General features: G+C 36.2%; 1 protein-coding gene across 3 annotated transcripts in view; it reads left to right on the top strand.

Annotated features, from left to right (window-relative positions):
• The window catches only part of COMMD10 (COMM domain containing 10), a 183,511-nt gene that overhangs the window by 6,367 nt on the left and 157,816 nt on the right, over positions 1 to 19,328 (top strand). For all 3 annotated transcript variants that reach the window (XM_069591720.1, XM_069591721.1, XM_069591722.1), the window contains exons 3-4: positions 4,227 to 4,337; positions 5,826 to 5,981. In XM_069591720.1, the coding sequence (XP_069447821.1) occupies positions 4,227 to 4,337; positions 5,826 to 5,981 (267 nt within the window). The remainder of the gene's footprint in view (positions 1 to 4,226; positions 4,338 to 5,825; positions 5,982 to 19,328) is intronic.

Raw genomic sequence — 19,328 nt, 5'->3', positions numbered from 1 at the left:
CACGTTTACTCCTTCTCAGAGAGAAACGGTTATGGGGGAGAGCCCCCCGTAAAGTCAGAGGTGTAGGTGAGAGCATAAAACAGACTCTGGTTTTGGGGTTGATGCTCGGGAACAGGGGGTTTCCTGAGGCTTGATCACGCCTTTGCGTATGCCAAGCCTCCTTCCTCATGACCTTTGCCATGGGCGGAATTCCTCACGCTGGCCCCCGGCAATATTCTTCTTAAAAGTCAGTCAGTCAGTCTGACTCATATTCAAGGAAGAGGAACTTAGGCTCCCATCTTTTGAATGGAGGTGTGTGAAAGAATCTGCAGATGTGAGAAAACCATCGCACCTCCCTTGAAGCTGTCTTTGTTGTTGATTTGATTTTTATCTTTCCAGGTCTTTTTTCAAGTATTAATAAATACAGATGTGCCCATGTATGTGCATGCATACACACATACAACTGTTTGGTTTCTAAATAAATGTTTTCATAAGTGGCATTGTACTGTGTGTATTGCCCTACTGTTTACCTTTTCCACTTATCACTTTTACCAGAAATCTTTCCTTGTCAGTCCATATAGTGCTTATTCTTTTTAAGTATTGGTTTTCCTTTTTACCTGTGTATATATGTATATGTTTATGTGTGCTGTGCTTAGTTGCTCAGTTGTGTCCGACTCTTTGCAACCCCACCAACGGTAGCCCACCAGGCTCCTCTGTTCATGGGATTCTCCAGGCAAGAATATTGGAGTGGGTTGCCATTCCCTTCTCCAGAGGATCTTCCCAATCTCTTGCGTTGCAACCAGATTCTTTACCGTATGAGCTACAGGGAAGTTCTATGTTCTGTGTTTATGGTGTATGCTTTTTAAATATATAGAAAATTAACATCCACTTTCCATTAAAAATTTGAGTTTCTTAGATCTCTGATTTCATAAACCTGGGCCTTAAATTTTTCTCCCATTGAGAGGATAAAAATGAATATATCTCTTTAACTTTTTCAGTGCCCAGATATGTGTGGGTTACTTTTGGTATAGAGGAAGAAGTTAACCTGCTGCTATTTAGAAGCAAATACCATGACTTACATTTAATGTTTATCTGCCCAGGGTTGTTGTTAGATCAAGATGTTGAATATGTGTTTGGAACTTTGTTTTGTAGCTGTATTCTGCATTTGTTGTTCTGTTCACATATTTTAAGCTCCACCTTATTTTAAGGGTGTATATCTCATGTAGTAGTGGTTGGGGGGAGATAAATGTTCCCTTGTTCTCCTTAACTCCAAACCACTTTAAATATAATGCTCCTGAAGATCTTGAGAATGTTCCTTTTTTGCTTTCTTTTTAAAAAATCTCCCTTTCTTGTACATATTGAGGACACTGAAGTTTATTTTTCTGTGTGCCCAGTCACTATCTATATTTTGTCAAAAACACCTCATTTGGTGTATGTTAAAAGGAATCAGTTCGACACACTTGGAAGTTAGATTGTACATATCCACTGAATTTAATGCAACCTGTGGTTCAGTGATTATATGTGAGTAATACTGTTATTCTGTTCCTTATATTGATAAAACTCTGGTACTGTAGGTCATTATTTCAAGAAGGTATGTGGTAGTCACAGAAACTCTGGAACTTTAAAATCAAAACACTGGTCTTGAGGTAAGTGACTGACATTTTAGCCAAATTGGGTTCATGCTTTTCTTAGTCAGAAAATAGTAAAGGATGGAGTTCCGGTGACTGACCTTCCCAAACCAAAGATGTGACAGTTCTGAGCTGCACTTCTGAGTTCTAAGCTTCACCTCACTGCTGCTTCACTACAAGAATGCAGTTGTAATTTTGTATCTCATCCTAAGCTGTCAAGGCAGGGACTCATGATACTTCTGAAACTTCTCCATGAAGCTGTTGGGGAGAGGCAGCAACTGGGAAAGTCGTTTTTGGTATGTGGGGGTAAAGTATTTTTATTTGAAAGCAGTTCTAATAGTGTACATTTTTCATATGTGAAAAACCAGTCTTTGGATCAAGGAGATTATTTTGGAAATGGAAGAAAGACTAGCCATGAGGCAGTACTCAGATGCTTCACTTCTGTTTTTCACATATTGCTTATGAAAGTAATGCATGCAATGTGTAAGTTCTGGAAAATATTACAACTATCAAAAAGATTTCTTGATTTATTTGTACTCTCGTAGTAACCCATTCTTTTGCAGAACTCATTAAAATGGAAATTAGTGGAATCGTTGTTTGTTGGTAAGGTCTTTCTAACTAGAGCATAGTACACCGGAGGACACGAACCATCTGTGTAGTGCATAGAAAATACTTAGTAAATGTGTTTTGTTGTTCAGTTGCTAAGTCATGTCCAGCGCTGCGACCCCATGGACTGGAGCATGCCAGGCTTCCCTGTCCTATTTGTTTGTTTTACTTGTTTGTATTTCTGTGGTAACAGTTGTGATTTCTCTCTTTGATTTCTTATGTTGTTTATTTGGGTCTTCTCTCTGTTCTTCTTGGTGAGCCTGGCCAGAGGTTTGTAAATCTTGTTTACCCTTTCAAAGGACCAACTCTTGGTTTTATTGATTTTTTTTTCTATTTTAAAAAAATTTCTTATTTATTTTCTCTCTGATCTTTATTAGCTCCTTCCTTCTGCTGACTTTACATTTTGTTCTTCTTTTTCTAATTCTATTAGGTGGTGGGTTAGGTTGTTAATTTGAAAGTTTTCTTATTTCTTAAAGCAGTCCTGTATCACTGTGAACTTCTATCTAAGAACTGCTTTTGCTGCATCCCTTAATCCATTGACTTTTAACAAAATAATACTAAGGCTCAAACTAGTTGCCACCTCTCTATCTGATGGGAATCTTGGTGCTAGGTAATAGAGGATGTAGATAAAGGTTCTTAAGGTTAATGGATTCTATCTCTTTAATCCTGCCACTTATAAATGCTGACAGGGGCTTAATGCTGGGTAAGGTCGTATATTGGGAGAGGTTTTGAGGTGTGTTCAGGGGAGGAAAGAGAGCTAACAAGGGAAAGGAACTCCCAGGTATTTTCTATCTTAAAATGCTATTCTCTTAAATAAAGATTTTGCTTGGACTCTTAGAAAAGTTGCTGGGACCCATTATAATTGGTTAGTATTATTACAGAGAAGGTGTTCTCCCTCACAATGTTTTATTTATTTTTTAAAAGATTTTATTTTGTATTGGAGTATAGTTGATATATAGTGTTACAAGTGAATGATGAAGGTGAAAGAGGAGAGTGAAAAAGCTGGCTTAAAACTCAGCATTCAAAAAACTGAGATCGTGGCGTCCAGTCCCATCACTTCACAGCAAATAGATGGGGAAAAAATGAGAATAGTGACAGACTTTATTTTCTTGGGCTCCAAAATCACTGCAGATGGTGACTGCAGCCATGAAATTAAACGACTCTTGCTCCTTGGAAGAAAAGCTATGACCAACATAGGTAGCAGATTAAAAAGCAGAGTCATCACTTTGCTGGCAAAAGTCCATCTAGCCAAAGCTATAGTTTTTCCAGTAGTCCAGTAGTCATGTACGGATGTGAGAGTTGGACCATCAAGAAGGCTGAGCACCGAAAAATTGATGCTTTCGAAGTGTGGTGCTGGAGAAGACTCTTGAAAGTCCTTTGGATAGCAAGGAGATCAAAGCAGTCAATCCTAAAGGAAATCAGTCCTGAATATTGATTGGAAGGACTGATGCTGAAGCTGAAACTCCAATACTTTGGCCACCTGATGTGAAGAGCTGACTCATTGGGGAAGACCCTGATGCTGGGAAAGACTGAAGGCAGGAGGAGAAGGGGGTGACGAAGGATGACATGGTTGGATGGCATCATTGACTCAATGGACGTGAGTTTCGGGAAATGATGAAGGTGAGAGAAGCCTGGCATGCTGCAGTCCATGTGGTGCCAGAGTTGGATATGACTTAGCCACTGAACAACAGTAAATTCTTAACATTTTAGGGCTTTACTTTGTAGTAGTGTGTTTTTTAAATGTCTATTTTTCATGTTATTATTTTCCACCTCCTATAAATCATAGAACTTAAGATTAAAAAAAAAAAAAGAAATTTGTTTGGCAAGATCCAAATAATGAACTGTTCTGTGATTTTAAGATATTGAAATTTAGAGACACATCAGTTTGTTTCAATGATGGATTTAGTTTTTTCTTTCAAGTTCTCATTTTCATACGAATAAATGAATCCTCTGTTCAGTATCTGAATTTTGAATACCTGAATGTATGCTAATAGGTTGCTTTTTGTGTTGTAGGCTGAAAGTAGTTTCAGTGAAGAAGAGGAAGAAAAACTTCAAGTTGCATTTTCTCTAGAGAAGCAAGATCTTCACCTAGTTCTTGAAACAATATCATTCATTTTAGAACAGGTATTTTTATTGCCCCCAAACGGCCTAACCATGATTTTTATTTACTACATGTTTGTGTTGCTGTGACAGCTATTGCATTTTAGCTTGTTTTTCTAAAGTGTACAGGTAAAAGCTGTGAATATGTTTTATCAAAAATTTTGATGTGGTAAAAAGTATTTGAATGTGTGTTTTTTTTTTCTCATGGTATTGCATTCTACAGCACTGTCTTAGTGTTGAATAGCATGAGTAAAGTATTAATATTTGACATCATGAATCAAGACTTCACTGACTTGAGACAGTTGAAAAAGATTTAAATTTATTGTTACTTGGTATAGTAATTTGGAAAAATGCACACATTTTATTTAAGAAATTTAATAATTGATTTTGAGAATTTATTTGACTAGGATGAGAAATAAAACATTTAGAAAAGAAATAGTTGTCAAAGGACATTTTGTTATAGTATTTCTTCCTACTGAGCTGCCCTTCTGCATCCCTTCTTTACATCTAAATTCAGTTCATTGTTTAAGTTCCTTCAGATCACATCTCCTCGCACTGCAGCCTGGACCCCTTATACTCGCAGTCCTCCCCTTATTTTGATTCCTTTTATGCTTGGCTCATCATGGTTGAGCCCATTGTTAGTCTTTTCATTATTTCATGTATGTCAGTTAATCTCCTTCACGAGGTTTTGAATTTGTAGGGGCTAGGATCACATTTTTGGTGCATTGTAGCACATTGCTAGGCTAAATCTATTAAGAATCTAAAAGTAGATTCTTAATAAATTCCTGTTGTTTGATTAAGTAGAAGAATACTTGTGAAATAAAAATTTAAACAGTACTGCAGCTTTTGGGCATTCTAGTGAACAGATACTGTTGAGGACAAAATGCTAGACTCTACTACAAGCAGACTTATACAGATTGCAGATCATAAAGATGACTTTGTTCTTGTCCTTGGTGGACCTTCCGTAGAAGAAAAGGATAACCAGACTGGACAGAACAGCATGGGGTTTATGAGAAAATTGTTTCATCGTAATGTAAAAAATAGAGCAGGTATTGCTATGAAAAAAGTTTTCAATTTTTTATTATGTATTTACCTGGGAAGTTGGTAGATGAAGATGGTTTTGAGAAAGTGTTTCTTGGAAAAATTGTGTTAGTTGGGAAACAAAACCACTGTGTACTAATTTGAAATAATTAAGTGAAATAAGGAAATTAAATTTTAACTAGGATGCCATTTACATAACTGGAGCAAAGAAGTGTTTCTGATAAGTAGATTTAGTATTACTTAAACCACAGGCAAAAATGAAGTTCAGTGTGAATAATTTGGGCCTTTTAATTCTGAATTTTCCACCTTTGGTTGTGTATATTGTTATTTGTAAAATAATAAAAAATGTATGCAATAGAAATAGAAAATTTTTAAAAATTTAAAGCATTTGAAGTAATGTTGTATTTAATTATAGCTCAAGATCTCTGTGTGAGCATTAGGGATATATGTAGCTTTTTTCCTCTTTACTAGGCGGTGTATCACAACGTGAAGCCAGCCGCTTTGCAGCAGCAGTTAGAGAGCATTCATCTTGGACAAGACAAAGCAGAAGCTTTTGCCAGTGCTTGGTCTTCTATGGGTCAAGAAACAATTGAAAAATTCAGGCAGAGGATTCTTGCTCCCCACAAGGTACAGGATATATTACTCAAAGGATATTTTTCAGTAATGAATGGCATAAATTATTATACCTCAAGTTTTTAAAGTGATAATTTTTGTAAAGAGGTAAATCAGGCAATAGAAAGTATGTATATGATATTCCTATAAAAGTGTTTCCATGCATATTTGCTACCACAATGTGATTTACTTTTAATTGCCAATTTTAAATAGGCTTCTGTAACTTTAGGATAGGAATGACACCTTTTTTCCCTTCTGAGTCCTTGGTCAGAGTTGGTTATTCTGTTAACTGTGTATCTTATGTATAAGACTTATTATAATTTTTAAAAGTATTTATTTATTTATTTGACTGTGCCAGGTCTTAGTTGCAGCATGCAAACTCTTAGTCGTGGGATCTAGTTCCCAGACCAGGGATCATACCAGGGCCCCCTTAGTTGAGGGCTTAGAATCTTAGCTTCTGGACCACCAGGGAAGTCCCAGACTTATTATTACTGAATCACATGCTTATTTATTTTTGTGTGTTGGTATTAGGGCCTAGCAGAATGCCTTGTATGTGGAAAGTGCTCAGCATTTGTTGAATAGCAAATAGTAAGCAAAATGAACTCTGGGAAAAATGTAAAATAATAGCAGTATCACAAAGCTCCTTAATAACCTCTGTGTGTGTGTGTGCGCGTGCTAAGTCGCTTCAGTCGTGTCTGACTTTTTGTGACCCTATGCACGATAGCCTACCAGCCTCCTCTGTCCATGGGATTCTTCAGGCAAGAATAGTGGAGTGCATTGCCATCCCTCCTCTAGGGGATCTTCCCGGCCCTGGAATCAAACCAGCATCTCTTAAGTCTCCTGCGTTGGCAGGCGGGCTCTTTGCCACTAGCACCACCTGGGAAACTCCAAGTTACTCTTGATGGGGATTAAGATGATCATACAGATTTTGCCCCTTTTTCTATTAATATGTTGTTTTACATAATTGATTTTCAGATTTTCAACCATCTTTGTATTTTGGGGATAAATTTAACTTGGTTTTGGTATATAATCCTGGTTGCATATTGCTGTATTTGCTTTACTAATATTTTGGTAAAGATCTATGTTCCTGCGGGATATTGATCTGTAGTTTTCCTGTGATGTCTTTTTTGGCATCTGGTTAATACTGACCTCACAAAGTGAGTTCCCCTTTCCTCTTTTATTTTCTGGAATTATTTGTGAAGGTTTGGTATTAGTTTGTATTTTCATCAGCATTATATGAGAGTTCCAGTAGTTCCAAATCCTTGTCAGCATTTGATATCATCAGTTTGTATTAAAGCTATTCAATTAGGTTTGTAATGGTATCTTGTGTTTTTAATTTACATATCCCTAGTAACAAATTATGACGATCTTTTTATGTACTTACTTGTCTTCCATAGAGCTTCTTTGGTAAAGTGTCTGTTCAGATCTTTTATGTAACTGTATTTCTACATTATGACAGAAAAAGAATCATAGTAATATAAATATAAAGGACAATTATAAGTGTAAATCCCAGCATATCAAAATGCATGGGTTTTCATTTTGTTCTTGGTTTTTTGGGTGTTACAATTTGTAGAGGGTGTTTGGTTTCTTTCTGTTGAGTTTTGTGAATTTTTAAGTCCTCTGCCACATAACGTAATTTGCAGTTATTTTCTCCTAGTCTATAGCTTTCCTTTTCAGTTTCTAGTAGTATTTTTTGCAAAGTAAAAGCTATAGAATCTGATGAAGTTTGATGTATCATTTTTTTCTTTTATTAATACTGCTTCTGGTTTTGGATCTAAGAATTTGTAGCATAATGCAGTGTCTCAAAAAGTTTCCTGTTTTTTTTCTTCTAAGTGTTTTATAGTGTTTCTAACTGTTTCTTCTAAGTGTTTTGTGTTTTACATTCAAGTCTAATATCCATTTTGAGTTAATTTTATGTAGGACATGAGGTATAGGTCCAAGTTCTTATATTTTTTCTGCTATGAATGTTTCATTTGTTTCAGTACAATTATTGATAACATCCTTTTGTTATTGAATTACCTTAACTCTTTTATCAAAAATCATTTGACATATTTGTGTGTCTCTTTCTGGACTCTCTTTTTGGTTTCATTGATCTGTTTGTCTGTCTTTATGCTGGTATCATGCTGCCATAATTACTATAGCTTTGTTGTAAGTCTTAAAATCAAGTATTGTTAATCTGCTAACTTTGTTCCTTTTGATAATTGTTTTGGGTATTCTAGTTTCTTTACCTTTTAATGAAAACCTTTTTAAAAAAATATCTGCAAAAAACCCTCTGGAATTTTATTGAGAACTGCAGATGGTGATTGCAGTCATGAAATTAAAAGATGCTTACTCCTTGGAAGGAAAGTTATGACCAACCTAGATAGCATATTAAAAAGCAGAGACATTACTTTACCAACAAAGGTCTGTCTAGTCAAGGCTATGGTTTTTCCAGTGGTCATGTATGGATGTGAGAGTTGGACTGTGAAGAAAGCTGAGAGCCGAAGAATTGATGCTTTTGAACTGTGGTGTTGGAGAAAACTCTTGAGAGTCCCTTGGACTGCAAGGATATCCAACCAGTCCATCCTAAAGAGCAGTCCTGGGTGTTTATTGGAAGGACTGATGCTGAAGCTGAAACTCCAGTGCTTTGGCCACCTCATGCGAAGAGTTGACTCATTGGAAAAGACCCTCATACTGGGAAGGATTGAGGGTGGGAGGGGAAGGGGACGACAGAGGATGAGATGGCTGGATGGCATCACCAACTCGATGGGCATGAATTTGGGTAAATTCCAGGAGTTGGTGATGGACAGGGAGGCCTGGTGTGCTGCGATTCATGGGGTCGCAAAGTCAGACACAACTGAGTGACTGCACTGAACTGATGTTTAATTTATAGATCACTTTGTAGAGAAATGACTTCTTAACAGTATTGAGTATATCTCCATTTTTGTTAGAGTTGAACACTCTTAACCTTCCCCCTTCCCCCCCCACCCCACTTTGGAGTTGTTGTAAATGGTACTGATTTAAAAATCTGGGTTTCCATTGTTTATTGCTGGTGTATAGAAGCACAATTGATTTTTGTTTATTGTTATTGTATTCAAGACCTTGGTAAACTTACTATTTAGTTATAGCAGTTTTTTTGTTGTTTTCCTTGTGATTTTTTTCTATAGTCAGATTGTCCATGAAGAGAGAGTTTTCTTTCTTCCTTTCCTGTTTGTTAAACTTTTGTTTTTCTTCCCTTGTTGCACTGACTAGGACTTCTGGCACGATGTTGAACAGGGTTGGTAACTTTGAACTTCGTTGTGCTTTGTTTCTGGTTTTAGAGAGAAGGCATTCAGTGTGTCACCGTAAGTAAGACGCTAGCTGTGGGTTTTTACGAAAGGCCCCTGTGTTGTTTTCATTCCTTTCCTTTTCTTTTTGTTGACTTCTGCATTCAGGAGCTCTCAAGAAGGATGTGAAGTTCCATATCACTGCATCATTTTTCATCATTTAAATTTCTGCTTTCTTCTATCCTATTTTAAAGGTTTATCCAGATTTTGTTTTCCATTCTTTGTTCGTGAAATTTTTTTTAAACATCTTTATTTAAAAAAAACAAATCTCCACTTGCCTTTGAATATTTTCCTGTTTTATATTTATATAATTTTCTTCTGTTTTTCTTTCTTGTATTTATATAAATACAGTATACTTGTATAGTTAAAAGTGTTTTTTTTTAATTTACAGTATACTTGTATAGTTAAAAGTGTTTTTTTTTAAAATTTAATTTTTTATTTTTTACAAAACCTTGTGTCAAGGGCTGACTTTAAATAGGTCACAATGAGGGAGCTGCTGTCCTAGGTATGAAACCCTGACCTAGAAGCAGGTCAGCTACAGGTGGTTTAGCACCAAGTTGCCCATGAATGCATGGTGTTGATGGGCCAGGGGGTGGCCAGCTTTCTGGCCATTCCGTGTGTCCCACGGTGAAGGGCTGTCCACACCAGACCCCAGTCCCAACGTGTGGTGTGGCACACTCTGCCCCGAGGGATGCTGGGTGTGGAGACCGGCTTGCTTAGGATGACGGAGGCTCCCAGGGTGCAGCCATATCAATTGACCTGGGGTCAGATTCTGACTTAGAAGTGATCATAATCCTACAGATGGTGGCTTCCCCCATTGGCTCTTCAGCCAAGTGCATACGTCAAATGTCTGAACGTGTGGTTCCTCTCCTACAGAGGAGGGTTACTATGGCAACAGCACATCATTAGTAGAGTAAAATTTACCTGTCTCATAGCAGTCTAAGCCCAACTCATGTTCCATACAAGTGAGTAAACAATCCAACACTTGGTGAATCCTGCCTCTCAGTGATAGGAAGAGCTGACAAAGAAGAATCAAAAAGCGACATTACTGTGAATGCTTAGCCACTGCAAGCCAGTTGTCCCTGTGTTAACTTTTCTGACACTTCCTGCTTAAAACCCCAAAGGTCAGACGGATGTGAAGCTCTGCTTTCAGGGTCTTTATTCATACTGAAAATCAAGATCAAGCGAGCTCTTGCCCTTCTTCTCCATGGGAGGTTTCTGTCCTCCCTGAGCTCATCTTAGGACTCTTTTTTTTCACTTCCAATAGTAAGTCATTGTTTAATATCTTCTGGATGATAGTTTGTTACTCTTTAAAGAATAATATTTCTTCCCTGTGTTATGTTACATTACATTAACTTCTGTCTTAAGAAGTGATTTGATTAGTTGTCATACAAAATATGGAAAAAAATAGTTGGAAGAGCATGATTAATTGTACCTTGGTCCCTGAGAATGTAGAAAATTACCTTTTGCCAATACAGAGTATATGAGAGGATAGCTAATATCAATGCATTATTTTAATGCCTTCAATGCTTAATTAAGATTGTATAATAATAGCAAACATCTCTTGTGTTTATTGTGGGCCAAATATTCTACTCAGTGCTTTATAGTAATAGCTTGTAAAACTCATTAATAGTTCTAGTTTATCTTTAAAATTAAACTGAGACTTAGATTAAATAACTGATCCACAGTCATGCTGCTAAATAAGTGGTAGAGTTGGGATTTGACAAAGTAGTTAACATTTCTAAACCACCGTGTTATTCTTCCACCTAGATGTTAGCAGCAGAATTTTTCTGTCAGGCATTATGCACTGTGGTTTACACAGTAGGTGTGTGTTTTGTATTTTTGAAAAAGAAATAAAACTTGAAAGTGTGCCTTAACTGTGTTAACCCAAGTGGTCCATGGTGAAGCTGAGATAGTAATCAGATTGGCCCCTTTCTTAATTAAGCCTTGTTCCTTTTATGTCATGGCATCTCTTGAAGCTATAATATTATCTTTTTTTCTTTTTTTTTTTTTTGCCCTGATGACTATTTAGGATATGGTGACTAAAATAGCCATAGATGGAAATAAATCATGTCATTTAAATTATAACAGAAATATATGGCAGTAGTTTACAATGGGCAAAGGTTGTATTTACAGAGACTGATTGTTGTTTTATAGTAACTTAGAGGGTCTCATGAACTGTCTGTGCCATGCTTGCAGTGGAACAGCTGTGTAAGTAATTATCAATTCAGAGAGAGTCAGATTCAATTAAATAACAAGCTAAAGAATCAAAAAGAGCTTATTTTTAATTCAGTTTTAAAAAACACCTCTTTTCATCTCTGTTACTTAAATCTGATAAGTAAGAAGCAGATTGGAAATTAATCTGATAGCTTTTTGCGGGATATGATTGAAAGGATTTTTAAATTTTATCCCATCTCCTTTTTTTTTTTTTTAAATACGCTTTGTCTTAACCTCTTCAGAGACTGAAATGTTACCACAACTTAGTGGAATTGATATTCTTCCTCTTTCACCAGTGTTGATTATGTTAGCAGTGTCCTTCTACCAGGGTTTGCTGTTTGATTTTTGTTACAGTGCTTGTGTGGTAACAGATTTATTAAATTATGAGTATTCTTTCAGACAGAACTTGAATACTATGTTTAATTTTAGTCCTAAAATTCTGGTAAGAGTTTCTTTATGTATATTCCTCCTATACAAAATGTAACCTGTATGTTAGATATTATTGATACACATCTCTTTTTTTTCTGAGACCTTAAGGAAAATAATTGAGTTGTTTTATGAATTAAAAAAAATATTTTTGTATTAGAGTTCACCTGTTCCTCAGTAATAGATTTGATAATGAGAAATATATATAAGGCATATTTTTAGCACTGTAAGTACCCTGTTCTTTAAAGCCTACATGTACTGATTCTTTTTCTTAAAATGCAGTTGTATATTTCTTAGGGAGTTTTTCACGATATATTTGACAGTTGTATTTATTTGGAATGCTCAAAATGTGTGTAATGTGATTTTCTTCTCCTGTTAATAGTGTTCTTAACTTTACTAATTATATGACAAATTTATTTATAATATTTACTCATCTCATTATATAGTGAAAATTCATCATGTCTTCTCTCATGTTCTTGAGAAACCTGCATTTAAAAATGGATAGGTAATGTTCTTAAGATAATAATGTTCCTAAATAGTCTTTTAAAAAATTCTCTTTAAGCCATTGTAGTAAGATTTACTTCACTGTTAAGTATAGCAACTAATTGTTTGCTTTATTAACTGTTAAATATCAGTTTTTTAAATGCAGTATAAGAAATTAGAAATTTTGATTTGACCTTTTAAAAATTTGATGCATTCTTTTAGTTTTATTATTTTCTTTAGTATTCTTATTTCATTTCTTTTTGGAATTCTAAGAATGGGTGAAGGGCTTTACTGTAAAGAGAACAGAAAAAGCATACTTCATAGAGCCAAATCTAAACACACAGCTGTGAATGTGTATCTGAGCGATATTTTCAAGATGTATGGACGCATTGGCTCCACTGGATCTTAGTCGCAGTGCACGGGCTTGGTAGCTGTGGTGCCCTGGCCTGCTTGCTCTGCGGCATCTGTTATCTTAGTTTCCAGGCCAGGAATTGAACCCGCATCCAGAATCCACCTGCCAGTGCAGGAGATGCAGAAGACATGGTTTGATCCCTGGGTCAGGAAGAAAGATCCCCTGGAGTAGGAAATGGCAACTCATTCAGTATTCTTGCTTGAAAATATCCCATGGACAGAAGAGCCTGAATGGCTACTGTCCATTGTGTTGCAAAGAGTTGGGCACGCTGAGCGACTAAATATACAGGCACCCCTTAACCGGAAGGCAGATTTTTAACCACTGGACCATCAGGGAAGTCCTTTTTCGAGATTTAAATGCTTCTTAACATTATCATCTGCATTTATAGGAGAGGTATTTTGTTGTAATTATATCCATACACAAGTCAGATTTCTGCTTCTTTGTTACTTTAGTTGTTGACATGTTAAGAATCAAAAGAAAGCCATAATTTTTCCATGTGCTGGAATTGACTGAACGCCAATGTTTGTGAGGTTTAAATGCTCCTATATTCATTTGCTGTTTTTTATTGAAATATAATTTACCTGCAAAAAATGCAGATATTTTAAATGTTTAGTTTGATGAATTTCAGAACTTATATATGCCCTTTTAATGATTATTCTTATCAAAACAGAACATTTTCATCACCTGAAACGAGTCCAGTTTTAATTCTCTCCACCTTCATACTCACTTTCCATCACTAAAAAATTTTTTTTCTGTTCTTAGTCTTATTAATAGTATAAATGAATTTAAATATATGTGTCTGTATAGTGTCTCTCAACATAATGTTATTTTGGATTCATTTGTGTTGTTACTTGTATCAGTAATTCTTTTGTTGCTGAGTAATATTTCCTTGTATGAAATCAATTTGTTTATCTGTACTCCTGTTGATGGACTTTTGGATTGTTTCCAGCTTCTGGCTATTATGAATAAGAGTACTGTTAACAAATGGCAACCCACTCTAGTATTCCTGCCTGGAAAATCCCATGGACAGAGGAGCCTGGTAGGCTACAGTCCATGGGGTCACACAGAGTCAGACATGACTGAGTAACTAACAACATTTGTGTACAAGTCTTTTTGTGGACATATGTTTTCATTTCCCTTGAGTAAATGTCTAGGAAGTGGGTGATTGACCCCTTTAGCCAAATCTAAGGCTTTCTATTTGAGTTTCAGCCACCCCATGCTGCATGGATTGGGAAAAGTCATAAAAATATAAAAAGGCAAAAAATATGAATCTGTCATGTTGTGTGGATCCCTTCCCTTTAACTTCTGCTTGCTTTTTAGTCATTCTCTAGTGCCTTCAAGTCTCTTTTTAAATTAGCTTGTTTAGAGGTTGTACTTTTTATTTGCAAGGGAAGGTTATGTCATATAAACTATTTCCTACCATTATCAGAGTAGGAACTCCAGAAGTGCTTCTTCTAAATTGTAAGTCTTATTCTGTCCCTCCTCTCTTCCACATCCACCAGTCTTTCCATGTTGCTTATGATAGAAGTCAAAGTTCTTACAATTGCCTTTAAGACCCTATATGATCAGTAAACTCCTCTTGGTCTGCTATCTTGTTGACCTTCACCTGGCTCACTTGGGATAATTTTATTCTTTTTACTTCAGAAGCTCTTGGGTGTTCATGTGGTTGGCTTCCTTATCTTTTTCAGCCCTGTGCTCAAATATCGTGTTTTATCAGTGAGCCTTCTTGTAACCATCATAGTGAAAAGTGCTTCTATCTTTATGGTAATCTCTTACTTCATTTTTTTCTATCATACTTATTATTCTTATCTGACCCACTGTGCTTTGTACTTACTTATTTATTTATTTGTTTAAGTTGTCAGTCTCTACTACTAAACTATAAACTCCAGAAGGACAGAAATTTTTGTCTGTTTTGTTCCCTACTGTATTTTCACTACTTTAAATGACCCTTGGGACTTGGTTCTCAAAAATTGGTTGTTGACTGAATAAATGGATAGTATCCCTGCTTTTACAAATTGTGCTATTTTGAAGTTCTGTGTATAAGGTTTTCTTTTAAAGAGGGATATCTGTGTCTATAGGTGGAGGAAAGAACAGTGAAGAGAGAAGGGTGTGGATTATATTTTGTATTTCCTAGTGCTCTTTTGTGTTTTCATTTGGTTGTACTTGAAACTTTTTGTGGTTCATTTATTTCATGATTCTTGAGTTTCACTGGAAACTATATTCAGCCATTTATATTTTTCCTCTTTAAAAGTGGGAATGTATATAATACGAATTGCTTTAGCTTGGAATGAAAATTCTCCAGGGGAAAAAAGGTGATGTCATTAGCTGTTGCTGCAGCAATCAGTTTAAAGAACTTAAGATCTAAAAGAACCTTAATCAGTCTAATTTGAAACAGAAATGTGTTCTATGTTTTATAAATAATTGACTAAAACCAGAGCCATTAACAAATTAAATAAAGATTTTTACTAATGCCAAAGAACTGGGCTATTAGCAAAATTAGTCTTATGTCATAGTATTCAAAGATGTGCTCTTGCTAAATAGAATTGATGTACTTTTGCAGAGTGTGCCAATAGTGAGAGCATTAGTTGAATGACATTTCAGTGTCCTCAATCTTGTACTGTTGTGTTCGTATATTCATGGAATGCAGAGGTGGAAAACGGGCTGAAAGATAATTCATTGACGTTTTCCCTCATCACCTTATAACTTGGATATGATGACCAGTTAGGTATTTTGGCCAAGTCTGTGAGTCAAGGAATATGGTTTTAAGTTTCATACCAGCCTAGCAGTGATGCTATGTTGACTTCGGTAGCATCTAAACTTGAGGGTATAGATTAGAGAGTATCCCTACGTTGCGATATTTGTAATGAAGCATTTATACCTCTTACGATGTCAATACTGAATCACACAGTAGTCATCTGTGAGATCCTGACCTTGTCTTTGCATGCTTATAGATGTTACAGTGTAGAATTCTTTCTCAGGGAAGCTAGTAGTAGTGGGGCTTCTTTGAAGCTTATTGCCTCCTCTTCTTGCCAATGACTAAAGGATGGCACGGAGGTTGAAGTGTTCTCTGAATGCACCTATACAGTCCTCTGTTACAACTTTTCGTATATTTCATCGTCTCTTAAGAAATAATGTTGCGTGTTGTTGTTCAGTTGCTCAGTCGTGTCTGACTCTTTGTGACCCCAGGGACTGCAACATGCCAGGCTTCCCTGCCCTTCTCTATCTCCTGGAGTTTGCTCGAACTCATGTCCATTGAGTCAGTGATGCTATCTAGCCATCTTGTCCTCTGTTGTCCCCTTCTCCTGCCTTCAATCTTTCCCAGCATCAGGGTCTTTTCCAGTGAGTCAGTTCTTCCCATCAGGTGGCCAAAGTATTGGAGCGTCAGCTTCCAATGAATATTCAGGACTGATTTCCTTTAGGATTGACAGGTTTGATCTCCTTGCAGTAATATATTATAATTTATATAGTATAATCTATATCCTTTTAATTGTACTGTTCAGTGAATTTTGATAGAGGTATATCTGTGATATCATTGTCATAATCGAAAGGCAGAGCTTTTCATCATTCTCAAAAGTTACTTCGTGCTCCTTGGCAGTTCTTTCTTCCTCTACCCTGGCCCCAGGAAACCAGCGATTTGCTTGATGATGTTTTGTTGGATTTTTAATCCATGGAATCATATACATGTACTGCTCTCTGGCTTTTTCCACTGAGTATGATTTTGAGGTTCATTCTTATTGTTGAATGTGTTAATAGTTTGTTCTCTTTTTTAAATTGTGGGTTGGTATTTTTTATTGCATGGTGTTCTATTATATGAATATATCACAATTTGTTATCCATTCACCTGTTGATGGTATTTGTACTGTTTTCAGTTTGGGGTTATTTTGAATAAATCTGTTAATATTCTCATACATATCTTTTTATGGGCATATATTTTCACTTTGCTGCTGCTACTGCTAAGTCACTTCAGTCTTGTCCAACTCTGTGTGACCCCACAGATGGCAGCCCACCAGGCTCCCCGGTCCCCAGGATTCTCCAGGCAAGAATACTGGAGTGGGTTGCCATTTCCTTCTCCAATGCATGAAAGAGAAAAGTGAAAGTGAAGTTGCTCAGTTGTGTCCGACTCTTAGCGACCCCATGGACTTCAGCCTACCAGGATCCTCTGTCCATGGGATTTTCCAGGCAAGAGTATTGGAGTGGGGTGCCATTGCCTTCTCCACTTTGCCTGAGTAATTTCTTAGGGATGGATTGACTGAGTTGTAGGGTCAGTGTGTATTTAACTATGAGGAAACTGCTAAAGAGTTTTCCAAAGAAGTTATGCTGTTTTACATTCCAGCCAGCAATTTTTTCACATCCTGGCCAACACTTGGTATTGCCATTCTTTAAAATTTTAGCATTTTAATGGGATAAGGAGATTGAATATCTTTTAATGTGTTTATTGATTGATTTGTTTTCTTTTATGAATTATATATTCCAATCTTTGCCTGTTTTTGTAGAGATTTTTTTGTCTTATTGTGGTAAGGATTCTTTATATAGTTTGAATACAAGTCCTTTGTTAGGTATATGTATTGTGAATATTTTATTAGTCTGTGGCTTGCCTTTTTCTTAATGGTGACTTTTGAAGGACAGAATTTTTAGTTTTGATGAAGTCCAGTTTATAGTTTTTTTCTTTTATGGTTCATTCTTCAATGGCTCTCTCTAAAATCTTTGCCTGTCCTAAGATCACAAAGGTTTTCTTTTCATGTTTTCTTCCAGAGGTTTGATGGTTTTAGCACTTGCATTTAGGTCTGTGATCCATTTAGAGTTCATTTTTGTGTGTGGTGTTAGGTGTTAGTTGCTTAGTCGTGTCTGACTTTTGCGACCCCATGGACTGTAGCCCACCAGGCTCCTTTGTCCATGGAATTCTCTAGGCAAGAATACTGGATTGGGTTGCCATTCCCTTCTCCAGGAGATCTTCCCAACCCAGGGATTGAGCCTGGGTCTCCCACATTGCAGGCAGATTCTTTACCATCTGAGCCACCAGGGAAGCCCATTTGTTAGGTAGAGGTTGTTTTTTATTTTGTTTCCTTGCAGATTCTAGTTGTTCCAGCATCATTTACCTTGGTGCTTTCATTAGAAGTCACTTTGTGAGTCTTTAAGTCTATTCTTTGCCTTTGTCTTTATTGCTGTAGCTTTATCTTCTTGAAGTTAGATAATATGATTCCTCCAACTCTTTGAAAAAAATTGGTTTGACTCTTTTAGGTCAGTTACATTTCCATTTAAAATTTAAAATCAATTTGTCCATTTTTTAAAAAAAATTCCTGCTGGGAATTTAATTGGATTGCCCTAAATCTGTAGATCACTTTTGGAAGAACTGACATCTTAGCAATATTAAATCATTAAATTCATGAACATGGTATATCTCTCCATTTATTGATATCTTCTTTAATTTATTCAAGCTATGTTTATAGTTTTCTAATGACCAGAATTCTCACAAATTTTGTTAAAGTTATCCTTATGATATAGACTGAATGTGTCTCTTCAAATTTCATATATTGAAACCTCACCCCCAATGTGATAGTATTAGAAGGTGGGGCTTTTGGGAATTAATTAGTTAATAAGGAAGGGACCTAATCAGTGAGATTAGTGCCCTTATAAAGAGAGAACTCCCTTGCCTCCTTCTGTCTTGTGAGGATACAACAAGAAGTCTGCAGTCTGGAAGAGGGGCCCTCACCCAACCTTGCTGGCACCCTTATCTTAGACTTTCAGTCTCCACAACTGTGGGAAATAAATGTTTGTTATTATTAAGCTATACTGTCTGTGGTATTTTGTTTTAGTGGCCTGAACAGACTAAGACACTGTATATTGCCTGATTTTGGTTGCTACTATAGATAGAATTTCATTTTTGATAATTTCCAGTTGTTTGTTTCTAGTATGTTGAAAACTGCTGATGTTTTATATTAATCTTTTGCCATAACTTTCTTGAAATCAGCCATTAGTTTCAATAGCTTTTTTTGAGATTACCTAAGATTTTTTATGTGCATGTTATGGCAAAGTTGTTTTTGCATATGCTTGTCTTCATCACGTGGCTTGGAGCAGAGATTTCAGTTTGATGATTTTTATGTCCCTAGCATCTGTGATGGTATCAAGGTCAGGTTCATGCTCTTCTGCTTTTTCTCCTTTCTGGCTGCATCTTTTAGTCAGTCATATTCATTGCTGTCTTCTCATTTCCACAACCTCTAAATGTTGTATTGTGTGAGGACTCAGTATTCTTTGGTACTTGCCTGGCAATCACATTCAGGCTTCTGAGAAATAGAGTTTGAAAACTATTTCTAATAAAACGTTTTTTTCTCTAGCCTATTTGATAATTTCATTGGATGTAGAGTAGGCATCCCAAACTTAACATTTAAAAAATAAACTGCTCTTTGGATCGTTCCTCTTGAAACTGTTCCTGTACTTTTCCCGTCTCAAGTAATGGTTAAGTTTTGTTTTTTTTTTTTTAATTTGCACAGTCAAAATGATATAATTTTGCCATTATTATTT

Source organism: Ovis canadensis, chromosome 5 (assembly GCF_042477335.2).
Source record: "Ovis canadensis isolate MfBH-ARS-UI-01 breed Bighorn chromosome 5, ARS-UI_OviCan_v2, whole genome shotgun sequence".
Classification (NCBI taxonomy): domain Eukaryota; kingdom Metazoa; phylum Chordata; class Mammalia; order Artiodactyla; family Bovidae; genus Ovis; species Ovis canadensis.
This window is presented reverse-complemented; position numbering and strand designations above follow the sequence as displayed.